General features: G+C 44.1%; 1 protein-coding gene across 1 annotated transcript; it reads left to right on the forward strand.

Annotated features, from left to right (window-relative positions):
* The first annotated feature begins 8,732 nt into the window (after positions 1–8,732).
* Positions 8,733–13,906, forward strand: b3gnt5b (UDP-GlcNAc:betaGal beta-1,3-N-acetylglucosaminyltransferase 5b). Its single transcript, XM_069712592.1, has 2 exons — positions 8,733–9,035; positions 11,217–13,906. Exon 2 carries the CDS (start codon positions 11,520–11,522, stop codon positions 12,684–12,686), a length of 1,167 nt encoding a protein of 388 aa, XP_069568693.1. The 5' UTR covers positions 8,733–9,035; positions 11,217–11,519; the 3' UTR covers positions 12,687–13,906.

Genomic DNA, 13,906 nt, shown 5'->3' on the forward strand with positions numbered 1-13,906 from the left:
AACTTTCCTTCTGTAACGTGTGCGGCTTTTGTGTCCAGTGTTGACCGCCAGTACACACTACAGTCCCTTCTTTGGTTTGCTGCTGTCAGGCAGTTGTTGCCCAGCATTAACACACACACACACACACACACACACACACACACACACACACACACACACACACACACACACACACTGGAGACAGGCTGTGTTCAGGCCTATGCACGGATAGACGGCGCTTTTGTTTGTAGTGTTCAGAGTTGGCGTTTTGAGGCAAGTCTGTGCTTGTTGTTAAAAAGCAGACTCGCAGCATATGGCTTGATGTAACATGGTATTTGCATATAATATATATATATATATATATATATATTAAAATATATCTGTGCTATTACAGGGGATTCTTTTGTATGCCACTCCTTTGCTAAGGGTGGATTTTAAAGTAACTTTTTGAAGACGCTTGAAATACAGTAAGTGATGTTTGTTGTGCATCACTGAGGGTCATGACCATGAGGAATGGGTTTTTATAAAATACCATTAAACAGTCATAGCTAAAAAAAAAAAATTAAAAAAAAGAGCAGCCCTTTTTTTTTAGGGTGTTTTTTTTTCTGCACTTTAGACTAAAAATGGAGAAAGACGGGGAGGGGGTGTGTTTATTCAAGCCATCGAAGACACATCTGATATTTAAAAAATGCTCTCAAGAAAGAATCAGAATTGATGCAGAAAGTGTGCCCCGTGGGCGAATAGTGTCTTGTGTGACTCCTCGGGTACGTCAAAGTTTTAAAAAAAAACAAAAAAAAACAACAACAACAAAAAACCGGCCAACTTCATGGCATTCCAGGTCTCATCTCGTAGCCATAAGCAACACCTAGCGGCTTGAAACACGCACACGTCGTTGAACATTTCAGATGTTTTGTTCAGAATGTTACTTGTTTTAAAAAAAATAAATAAAAAAAAGATTTTCTACCGAAGCTAAAGACTATTTTGAAGTTTGCTTTAACGCAGTCAGCGGTGATTTGGACTGTTCTCACAAAGACACTATTTCAAATGATGTCTATGACAGTGGAATGGTATTTTATAATGGTTTGTTTTTAGACGATAAGCTTTTTACACTGCATTCAAGTGTGTTTGCTATTTTTTGTTCCTACCGAAAGTACTAACGTTACTTCTATCTTTGCTATGTTGGAGAGCCCTTGAAGGTTTTGTACTTATCAAAACTTTTGTAATTTTGATTTTATTTGTAGCCGCGTACTCAATGAACAAAAACTATAGAATCTGGATTTAATTGTTGATGTATTATAACACAGAACATGTAAATACCAATTTGCAGATTTCTTTTTTTTTTTTTTTTTTTTTTTGTCTTTTCCCTCACCTATGTTGTACTCTCTTTCTCTCTCACTCACATGGTTGCAGTCTGCAGCCTCCTGATCAGACTGTTGTAATATCACTCAGATCTCAAGGTCTAGAATAAAATCTATTTTGATAATATCAGTGTGTCTGTTTCTTTTATTGGTAATTCACACACTTGGAATTATTGTCACAATCTATGGGCTTCATAGAAGCTGCGTTTACGTCCTGCATACAGAGCAGCACAAGCTAAACTCCCAATAAACAATTTTCAGTTTTTGCCATGCCAGCTAGGCACCGGTAGGGATCACGTTGTCAGGCAGACAGTCCACCACTTTGATCTCGATGTGAATATCTTAAACAGCCATAAAATATAGCTGAAGCTGTATAATTTGCAATTGAAATTCAGCCTGACATATTTGGCGTCTTTTTGTGATTTTCGCCACAAAGTAAAGGTTTGAATGAACTCCTGGACTGCTACTAGTCGGGATTAAATAACTGAAAGCTCTTTGAACACATAAAATCTAAACTTCACCTTCACTAACTCTGTCGATGTGTTCTTGTGGCCTGGAGGTCTCATGGGTACTTTTGCCATCATCAAATCTGGGTTTATCCATTGTCAAAAAAAACAACCTCAGAACTGGTTCATTTACTCCTGGTTGTATGAGTCTTGCTAAAAGGCCCAACAATTGCACTCCAACTGGCACCAAGTCCAAAAAGATGATCATTTCATTACATTTTTATTAGAAACAACAGTTAGTATATGTACAGTTCACGTTGCAATCATGTAAAATGAGTTCAATATTCATCTAAATATGAGAAATGTAATATTTGCCTGTGTTTAACCATGTAGGGTAATTCAGACTCCTGGATTGTTGACTTTATTAAGTGGATGAAGTGTCCAGAAGATGGAAAAAAAACTTTTAGAGGCAAGAGACTACTGGGAAACGCTGCAAGAAGTATGCAGCGGGTAAAATAAGTATTGAACCAGCACCATGTTTCTCAGTAAATATATATTTCCAAAGGTGCTATTGACATTAATTTTCCCCAGATGTTGGTAACAACCCAAATAATCCACACATACAAAGTAACCAAAACAAATAAATTCAGAAATGAAGTTACGTGTAATAATGTGAAATGACACAGGGAACAAGTATTGAACACGCTTACTGATGTTTATTTAATACTTTGTACAAAAGCCTTCGTTGGTAACGACAGCTTCAAGACGCCTCCTGTACGGAGAAACTAGTCCGTTTTCATTGCTCAGGTGTGATTTTGTCCGATTCTTCCACACAAACAGTCTTCAACTCTTGAAGGTTTCGTGGGCCTCTTCTATCAACTCTGATCTTCAGTTCTTTCCATCGATTTTCAATTGGATTCAAGTCAGGTGATCGACTGGGCCGTTCCAGCAGCTTTATTTTCTTTCTCTGAAACCAACTGAGAGTTTCCTCGGCTGCGTGTTTGGGATCATTGTCTTGCTGAAATGTCCGCCCTCGTTTCATCTTCATCATCCTGCTAGATGGCAGCAGATTTTTTATCAAGCATGTCTCGGTACATGATGTTCCCACCTCCAAACTTCACTGTTGGTTCTGGTGTTTTTAGGGTGCAGTGCCATTCGTCCTCCAAACATGGTGTGTATTATGGCATCCAAAGAGTTCATGTTTGCTCTCATCTGACCAGACTATACTACCATAGTATTTCACAGGCTTGTCCAAATGTTGTGCAGCAAACTTTAATCGAGCTTCGACGTGCTTTTTCTTCAGCAATGATGTCTTGCGTGGTGCATTGTGACAAATCTTTGGCTCCCTGCAACCTATAACTCCACCGTCCATAAACATTCATTCAAATGTGACCAAAATTGCCGCAGACATTCTTTGGATAGTAGATATACGTGTTTTCAACGGGGTCATTGCAGAGATATTGAATATCTCCCTGTAATGTGTAGTGGATGCAAAACTTTTTTAATTTCTCCAAACGTTTCAACTTCACTAAAAGTTGAATCACCATCAACAGGCCGAGGTGGAATCTGAACCATTAACATCAACCTTGGTGAAATCTTTTACCTGTTGAGTTAACCGGGCTGTCGCTTGAGTCGCTGGAAGCTTTGAGTGAACTCCGTGAAACTCTTTCTCCGCCGCAATTCATTCTTCAGCGCTGGAGATAGTCCAGCGGTCTACGAACGCCGCTTCAGAGCTGGAAGCGACCTCCTCACGACGCGGGTTCGAGCCCTGCTCAAGGTAATCCACGTGGTTCACAGAGAGCAAGTTCACAGTTATAGGTTCACAGAGGGTGAATCTCCCTGACAGTGAGTCACACGGTTCACAGAGGGTGAATCTCCCTGACGGTGAGTCACACGGTTCACAGAGGGTGAATCTCCCTGACGGTGAGTCACACGGTTCACAGAGGGTGAATCTCCCTGAAGGTGAGTCACACGGTTCACAGAGGGTGGGTCCTGCTAAGGGTAAACCACACATTTGCATTGTTAATGCAGTCAGACTAAAGGTCAATAACAAAAAAATAAAGGATGTGTCTAAATCTTCTTGGATTTTTGTCCAAATTACCACAAACTTTATCCCCCAAAATTGCATTAATACATTTTAATGTTATAATATGAGGGTTTTTTTGTTTTTTTTTAAATTTAATATTTTGGACAACATCCCACTTGACACAGTGGTGCAGTGGTTCCCTCACAGTGAGAAGTAACTGGGTTCAATCCCCACTTGAGGCATACAGGTCAGTTCAAAAAAAGTCATTCTCCAAAAAGCGATGAAGAAGTCATATTATAGCATGTGACCCAAGATTATTTTTTTTGTATGTGGTATACCCAGGGCGATGCGGCTAACTTTGATGGTTCGCTTGTGTCACAGGAAGTTGATGTTTTATGACCCAAACCTCACGAAACTTTGCACATCCTTGAAGCACCAACTTTCATGAGTTTTTGAAGATGTTAAGGCCGCCAAAAAAAAAAAAAAAAAAATATATATATATATATATATATATATATTTTTTTTTTTTTAATTTTTTAAAAGAAGAATAAGGAAGGACATCGAGAAAAAAAAAATTAAACTGCAAGCGGGATTGTGCGGACCCTCTCGTGCTGCACGCCGGGAAACCGGCGCCCCGGAGCCGCTGGACCCCCGACTTGCAGCGTGCGAGGGTTTTAATTTATTATTATTATTATTATTATAATTATTATTATTATTATTATTATTATTATTGTTAGGCGGTTTTCAATTGGTTGCTAGGGCAGGTTCGGAGTATCCACTCATCTTGAAGGGAAACAGCCCGGGTCCGATTTTTGTTTAGGTTGGATAGCTATAAAATTAGTTTGAGTCTATTTTCACAGTAAACTTTTTTTTTTTTTTAAATAACGTTATAATAATATTTAGACACAACACAAAAAGTCACTTTTCTGTGTGCTCATCAAAGAGGAGCTCGTTCCGACACTCCTCACCCCTCTCTGCTCGTCTGTTTGGTTTCTCCCGGCGGGGAGCCTTTCAGGGAGTAACGGCAAGACGGTTTCGCGGAATCGCTCAGCAGCGGCTGTGGAGGTCTGGACATCATCACCTGTGGAGGTCTGGACATCATCACCTGTGGAGGTCTGGACATCATCACCTGAGGCGTTAGCCGCAGACTCAGGTACGGACAGACTCGTATTTCACTCCTTAAAAAAAAACAACATTTAGACTCTTAAACATTTTGAAAATGACTAAGCGAGGCCGAATGTCCCTGTTTAAAAACAGTTGACTTGTTGACTTCTGCGAGCGGTAAAGTTATTGATTTTGTCATAAATAAAAAAAAATAAAAAAAAATAAAGAAAGAAATCAACCGCAGCACCAGAATACGTCCTACAAAACCGTCGAGCGTCACATGGTGTCGAACAAGCAGCACCGTGTTGACCATCTGAACTTTATTTTTACTTCACGTCAGTTATGAACAGTTGGCTCGTTGACCTTCCTCTACTCTGGAGAAGAGAGCCCGTCACGGGGTTTATTCCCATTTCATATTAACACATTAAAGGCAGCTGTGAAGAGTAACTCATTTCGGAGTTTAAAACAAAAGTAAGCATTAAAATTGTTCTGTAAACTGGCCACAGCGGCAAAATGGACTTCCTCTTCAGAGTGAATTCATGTTGAGTTATTTGTGTGCTGAATTTAAGTTTGCATGTTAAGGATTATATATTAACGGTGTAGGGTGTCTCTCCAGGAAACATACTAGGAAATTACAGGACTCATCAAATAAAATGCTACCCAATAAAAAATAAAAAAATAAAAATAAATAAAAGCAGCAACTCCCACGATCCTGCTTCACTGATTTTTCAGGACTAACTCTTCCTGCAGGCTCCGGTCCAACTGTATGCTTATCTCAGTATCATGTTTGCTGTGAATAATGTAACTCAGATCAAAAGTTTTTTTTGTTGTTGTTATTTTTTATAGTAATCCATCCAGTGTGCACTGACTCGATGTGGTTTCATTCAGGTTACCTGCGGTTGTTTGCATATGTATTTGCATTGCAGACCCCGCACACACACACACACACACACACACGCACACACACACACGCACGCACACTGCTAGTCAAGAGCGGTGAGTGTGTCATTTGGTGGTGCAGCGGTGGAAAAGTATTTTCTGTTCGTTGAATTAGAGGATGTAGTGTGTATTGGTACCTGCTGTCGGAGTTTGATTGAGAAACTACGATTGTTGTGAAAGCTCTGATTCATCACAGTTGGTGCTAAATAATGTGAGAAAATAACCATCACATATAATGCCTTAAGTTAGAGCCAGAACCTGTCATTTCAAGTTCGTTCATCGTTAATTTAATAGGCGTAGCGCTATGTTGTTTATGTGCAGTTCAGTGTTATTCCATGTTTAAATTCAACTCTTTCCAGGAGATATTTAGTGTTATGACAGCTCGGTGAGCCAACATGTCCTTCGGTGTACTTTTTACAAATGTTTCTCTTTTAATTTTATTCATGTGTGCTGATGCCAATAGTTGAGACTGAAACAACACAACAGCAGAAACCGTGTAAAGGCTTGAGCAGGCAGAACGTGACAAATGTTTGCCTCCTGTCATTCACACAGATTTGACAGCCGGACCATTTGTGTGTATTTGTTACAAACAGCCGACGTAAAGACAACAACTGTGAGCTAGCAGTGAAAACATCCAACGTGTCTTCGGGTTTTCTTTTCTTTTTCTTACCTCCGGCCTCCGTCTCTTCTCGTCTTGACTCTCTTCTGATTCGCTCTTCCGACTCCGTTTCATATAAAACACGTTCAGAAGAGTGAACTTTTATCCTGTCGAAACATTTTCACCTCACAGACATATCTTTATGTGAGCTTGCGCCACGCTGCCTGAAGTTGTGTCCCCTAATTTGCATCTTTCCTTCGACCATTGGAAGGTATTTGCTTTACTGGCCACGAATTGAAAACCCTTCCCAGCCCAACTCCAATGAAGCTCGTATAAAAACATCAGCAGTCTGACTTTGAATCAGCGATTAAAGTTAGTTATTTTATGCTAAAATTGCAAAAGACTCTGGGGAAACACAAAGCGGGTATGTCATACTCAACACCTTGTAACTTCGGATACTACCGAGTTGTTTTGGTCATCCTCGGCAGTACTATTGCATTTTTTTTTTTTTAACACAGAAAAGGACTGAGCATTATACTTTTCATTGTTCATGTACATTGGAGTTGTACCAGGAAGAGATCTCTCCTTGGCAAGTGTGGAGAGAAGAGATTATAACTAACTATTTTAAGTAATGAGTTGCTAACCACCAAGTGATCATGAGTTACACCTTCAAAATAAAACGTATCCATCATCGTTGGATTTTAATTTGCGCACAAGTGAAACGGTCTTGATCCACTGAAAGCTAGTTTAGCGTCTGCAGCCAAAGAGCATGTTTGCATTACGTGTGAGTAGGTGGGCGCCTCAGCCCACACACCACTTTCTTCACACTTACCTTGAAAAGTCCCTCGACGCAGACATTAGTCATGTCTGTCTCGTACTGTCGTCTTTTACATCTCTGACCTCCTGACAAACGTGATTTTTAATTTTTTTTTCTTCTCTCTAATGAGGTCATTGGGTATATTTTTAGACATCCATCTACTGTACAGTTGATCGCAGAGCTCTCAGGTGAAACACTTGGCGCGGCTGTTTTATGAAAGGAGGCTGAATGACGACCGGCTGCCTGTTGGTTTCCTGTCTGCATCGAATGGAAAATAAAAGAAGATAAACCCCAAACCAAAAGTTTAGACCAACATTTGACCTGATAATGGCGCTCCATTAAAACTGAAGGAATCACCGATTTATCCTGACAGGAACACGTATACCAAATTTAATGACAAGGCCAATGTTTCCTCTGAAGGACAATAATTACATCATTGACTGTGTCCTTCCTAAAAACTAAAAATATATGCATAATTAGGACCGAATTACACAGCTCTCTGTGGGGAAAATGTATTTGGAAACAATTAAGAAATTACAGGACCCTTAAAAGACCATGTTATCTAATGAAAAAATGAATATGGAACAACTGCCACCATCTTCCTTTCCTTATTTGTTTATGACTAACACTTCTTGCAGGCTACAATCCATCAGTACATTCATCTTGTTGATCACCAAACTGTGGCTGTCAAGATGAAATAAAGGTTTGTTGTGAAACACGGAAGCGCTTAAACCGAAGTGTTTTTACAGTAGTTGGTTCAGTGTAACGTACGTCAACATGCGCGTCACCCGTTGCACATCGCCGTGTATTTGCATCTGCAGGACAGCTCCTCCGTGCTGGTAGTTTAGAGGAGCGAGTCAGTGGAAAGTATTTTCTGTTAGTTGCATTTAGAGATCGCAGCTTCACAAGTGTTGTTCCGTGACCGTCTGGGAAACGTACGTGGGATGCTTTGATTATCTTTGCTTCCATCCGGAGTTGCAAACATATTCAAATCAAAGATAACAGATATTCAGGTCTCTAAATGGAGTCTCATAAAAAGGCCTGAATGAATTTTGCCTTCTCAGGGAAAGAAGCCGCGGTGCGCTTCGGCGGCAGGAAACCACCGGCACCTTCGAGCATCACTGCGTACGCCGTCACGTGTCAGAGATCATTTTGAAAGTAATTCAAGTCCAACGTTTGTCACCTCACCTTTTTAGTTTCACACGGACCGTGAAGAGGAGGCACAGGGCAGGCCCACCACCCATCACGTCCTAACCCCGCCAACCCCCACCCCACACACACACACACTCCACTACCACCTACACAGGCTGCGGAGGGAGGGAGGAAGGGAGGACGGGAGGGAGGAAGGGAGGGAAGGAGGACGGGAGGGAGGACGGGATGACGGGATGACGGACAGGCGGGAGGGAGGGGAGAGAGAGAGAGAGAGAGAGAGAGCAGAGTCACAGCAACCGGCGGCTCATTTACAAGCAACTTACAGTCTACACGCTCAGGCCAGTGGAAAGACCTGAAAAACCACACTGGCACACACCTTCACAGATACCCTCACACAGACACACATCTGTTCCCCCCACACAGAGGGTCTGACTGTTTGCACTGAGGACGGATGCCCGCCTTTTTGACAAGCGTTTTCACCTCCTGTCATTGAAGAAAAAAGTAAACTTCAAGCAGAGGAGACGGGTGCGTGCAGCCGAGAGGACGACTGAGCGGCGGGAGAGAAGACTGTTGCTGCCTCCGTGTTGGATTCACACGCAGATATCTTCTTTTGCCGGTGAGTGTCGGAATGATCATTCGAGCGATGGCGTGAATATCCCCCCCCCCCCTCTTTTCCCTCCCCAATCCCACCCCCCCCCCCACCCCCCACCCACCCCATCTCTCCCACCCTCCCTACCTCTGTGCTTTCAAATCTATTTATACGAATGGTGACTTTGAAAATATGCTCGTGGGGTGGCTCACTTTCACAGCGCTTGTTTTAGATGCAGCTGGAAGAGCGAGGAGCAACACTTGAATTTGTACACGTTGCAGTGTAGAGAGCGTACACACAGCGAGGCCTGTTTCCTGAACATGACGGTGGAAACACCCTCAGTCAATAACCTAAAAAGTAACTAAGGTTAGAGTAAAAAAAAAAAAAAAAAAAAAACGACAACAGCACACAGCAGCCACATCGCACAAATACCGGTGATCATCTAACAAAAAACAACGGACGCATAATTATAAATAGGGGAACATTTCAAAGCGGTACAGATGATCAGATAATGACAGGCAACACTGTTCACCTGCCACTGCTCCGACTTTATGCCGCTTCTTTTTTTTCTTCATTTGGACAATTGAATTTGTTATCTATTATAATTTTCTATTGATAAACTGGCTTCATACATATTTATCAGAAGGTTATAATTTCATCAACATCACTATCGTACATTTGTAAGCAAATCCTCTTTTACTGGCGCTATTGATGATTTTTCATGGGAAATATTACATTTTGTACTGTTCTATATTCTGGTGTGTAAATGTTGAAGACTATAAGATAGGATGTGAAAGAAGGTATGTCAGGATATACTATACTTCCTTACGAGGGGGGGGGAGAGAGAAAGCAGAACTCGTCATTCAAATCCCCTATTATCTGTTCACGCTTACAATACCAGTTATATTTCTCAAAGGTGCTTTTTAGAAGAAATGTTGACGGGCTGTGTTCAACTGCCTTCCCTCTAGCAGAAAAATAGCTCACATGTAAACCAGCCACCGTGGTTTTTTTTTATTTTTTTTGTAGCTGCAGAGGGATTTTTCAGATGCGAGCACAGCATGGCGTTTGGGTAGAGGCAAGATATCTCAAACTCTGGGTTTCAAATCCTTAAACTGTCCTCAGCTTGTTGACACCGAAGTAGGTGAGAATTTTTTTTTTTTTTTTTTTTTTTGTGTGTGTGATTTGTGTGAACAACATCGAGACGTGACGAGTTTCTCTTGCCTCAATCCACACTCATCCCTCACTAACACTCTGACGTGTGTTGGTGACAGTCCACAGCTGTTTGTGTGGTGACCTCCATGTCGGCTAATAGATGTCTGTTTATTAGCCAACGAGCTATAAAGTAACTTTAACTTCAATGAAGTGGGCTGTAAAGAACTCGGCATGACGGTGGTGTTTCTGCGTGTTCGCGGGAGGACGGTGTGAACCAGAGGTGAGGCAGAGCTTCTCATTATCCGGCAGAGAGAAAAGAGAGCCATTCTGAGCCAGTGACCCCATTAGGCACAGGCCATCCCGTGATGTTTAAAAAGCTCTCAGGGCGCAGTGGGAGTCCCAGGCCCCGGGCCCATCATGATCCCCCCCCTTGGTTTTTAGCCCAGGCCCAGACGGAAGCGGGCTATTCTCGTCCCGCATTGTGCTGCTGACCTATTCTGACACGGGCCATTGTGCGTTCCATGACTCTCAGCGTTTTCAGTGGGTCGGCACCTTAAACCCCTCCATTATGGACCAGCTTGTATTGCGACATTTGCTGTGTTGGCTTTTGCATTCAGTTGCAGCCTCACGGCCATCCAACCATACGCACACACACAAGTGAGTGCAGTCATAAGGCAGAATTCAGATCTAACCACAGAAAGAATGTTTCAGAATGTGGTTTCTTTCAGACCTGAAGTTTGAAACCGTTTCTCTTTCTCTCTTTCTGAGGGATAAATACTTCGGCCTCACTGTGAGCCCGCGTCACTGTGACTGGACATTTGATTAAATCTATAAATAGATTTTTTTTTTCCTTCTCTATTGTCATCGTATATGATGGAGCAAACATGATGGCACATCATGTATTTACGGCCATTACAAGTGCACACAAAGGTGCATGTTAACCAAGCAGACACAATTCATAGTTCACTTCCTCCTTTACAAATAAGCAGGTGTTCCACTTTTTTCAGTGTCTTCATTTGAACTGACTACGCCTGCAACTCTTCTCTCTCTTCACAGAACTATGAGCTTCTCGGGTGAAAGATGAATCCCCAGCTGCGAGGCGACTCTGACCTTGTGAGGGATTGTGCTGAGATGGGGCATGTTCCCCAGCAGGCCCAGTGACTCCCGCCACTGCCTTTGCCTCCTGCTGAATGTGGAAAGCCTAGGATGGAAGACCCAGCAGGTGCTGCTCTGAGGCACTGGAACGACACTCTCAACCTCCGCTATCTCGCCTCCCGCGAACACGCCGACACGACCAGCTGCTTCACCGCCATCTCCAACCAGACAGGGAGCGCCGCCACCGGGTGACCAGACTCCAGGATGTTCGTAAACTTCCGCCGGATACGAAAATGCCAGTGTGTGCAGCTGATGACCACCTGCCTGGTGCTGTCGGTGGTGATGGTTTGCTGGGAGCAGCTGGACAACAATGTTGTCAGCCACGTCAAGTCGTACTCCTACCGCTACCTGGTCAACAACCGCTTCACCTACATCAACAAGAGCCTCACCATCCCACGTGAGCAGGCCAGGCGCTTCCGCAACTTCCGCTACCTGCTGGACCACCCCGATAAGTGCGCCGGCAAAGACGTCCTCCTCCTCCTCTTCGTCAAAACGTCCCCAGAGAATATTGAGAGGCGGAACGCCATCAGATCCACCTGGGGCAACGAGACCTACATCCAAAACTCCCTGGGAGTGACGGTCAAGGTGGTGTTCGCCTTGGGAGCGATTCAGACCAAGAAGGAGGAACCTTCGTGGAGCAAGAGGAGCGGCGTCGGCATCCAGAAGCAGCTCATCCTGGAGGATCGTCTCCACGGCGATTTGATCCAGCAAGACTTTTTAGACTCCTTCCACAACCTGACCCTGAAGCTGATCCTGCAGTTCCACTGGATGCACAGTCGCTGCGTGCACGCCCGCTTCCTCATGACCGCTGACGACGACATCTTCGTCCACATGCCCAACCTGGTGAGCTACCTGCAGGACGTGAGCGGCCGAGGCGTCGCGGACTTCTGGATCGGTCGGGTGCACCGAGGGGCGCCGCCCATCCGCAGCAAGGACAGCAAATACTACGTTCCCTTTGAGATGTACCAGTGGCTGTCTTACCCCGACTACACGGCCGGGGCCGGCTACGTGGTCTCCAGCGACGTGGCGGACAAAGTCTACCAGGCCACGCTGACCCTGAATGCCTCTCTTTACATAGACGACGTGTTCATGGGCATCTGCGCCAACGCCGTCGGCGTGTCACCGCAGGAGCACGTCTATTTCTCAGGGGAGGGCAAGGCGCCTTACCACCCGTGCATCTACGACCAGATGATGACGTCGCACGGCCACGTAGAGGACATCCACGACCTGTGGAAGGTGGCGACCCACCCGCAGGTGAAGCAGAGGTCCTCTGGACTCTTTGGGAGGCTGTACTGCACGGCCGTGAAGGTGGTGCTCCTTTGTAAACCCTACCATTTCAACACCTACCCCTGCAAAGCAGCCTTTTTGTAGTAATATTCAGGTGTGTGTGTGTGTGTGTGTGTGTGTGTGTGTGTGTGTGTGTGTGTGTGTGTGTGTGTGTGTGTGTGTGTGTGTGTGTGTGTGCGCGTGTGTGTGTGTGTGTGTGAGAGACGGAGAGAGCGAGAGTGTGTCATATTTTAGATCATGATATTACCTCAGTCCTTTCAGTCGGACATCCGTGTCACAGCACTGTGTTGCGTGTTGCGAGAGAAGCCAGAGACCAGACGATTCCTGTCGGCGTTCGTGTGAGATCAGCAGCATGTTAATGACCTCTAGTCTCGGTGCTTTTCATAGTTTTGTGAGATTGTCGGTCCTGCTCAAACGGAGGCCACGCACAAACAGAATTCCTGTCAGCCGACCACGTTTTCATCTCGGCCGGTCGAACAGAACGGCACTTCTTCACCCGCTTGGATTTTGCACCCTTCCACGACTGTGAATCGCACGAGGCGCGTTTGTGAAACGGCATTAAAAGTTGTCTCGAACACTTCGCGTTCACTTCTTGAATTGCATTTTATTTTTATTTTTTTTTAAGAGTAAGATAAACACAGTCTGTAAAAAAAAAAAACCTGCTGGGCCTACAGGAGGTGTGTTTTCTAAAAGTGAAGCAGACGTAACGCATTTGGGTGTTTTTATGACGCGTGAGTCAAGTGGAAGAAAAAGACCCAGCAGGTCAGTGACGTGTCGGAGCTAAAAAAAAAATGTTACCGTGTCATGAAGTGCTAAAGTAGAATAGATGTGTATGACTTGGCAAACAGTTCCTGTGCTGAGGGAGGGGGGAGAGGGTGGGGGATGGGACAACTTAATTGCATTTGTGACAAACATTTTTCATTGAAATAAAATCTGCACTCTGTTGTTAGCAAAGCGCCGCGTTCTTTGTGTCGCAGAGTTGTCTGCCAGCCTGGAAACACGAGCTCAGGAAACATGTCACTGGAAACGCAGAACAGTTTTGTTTTGTTTTGTTTGCAGAACCAGCTGCACGAACCCGTTCAGCTGGTTCTTCATCACAACTTCACGAACCGAGTGTGTGCAGCGCCGCAGCAATCCTCCCCAGCGGTGCAGTTAGTGTGCAAAGGCCTCGTCACTTCTGTGAAGAGTTTGCATCCCCCTCGCCCCACTTAGGTGGTTTAAACCAAGATGCTGCTTTGTCTGCCATGTGCTCCACACTTGCAGGGACAAACTCCTCCTCCTCAATTTTGTTTTACACCCCCACA

Source organism: Brachyistius frenatus, unplaced genomic scaffold, assembly GCF_029030835.1.
Source record: "Brachyistius frenatus isolate BFR_SWC_R1_liver_20210118 unplaced genomic scaffold, ASM2903083v1 Contig_110, whole genome shotgun sequence".
Lineage (NCBI taxonomy): Eukaryota > Metazoa > Chordata > Actinopteri > Embiotocidae > Brachyistius > Brachyistius frenatus.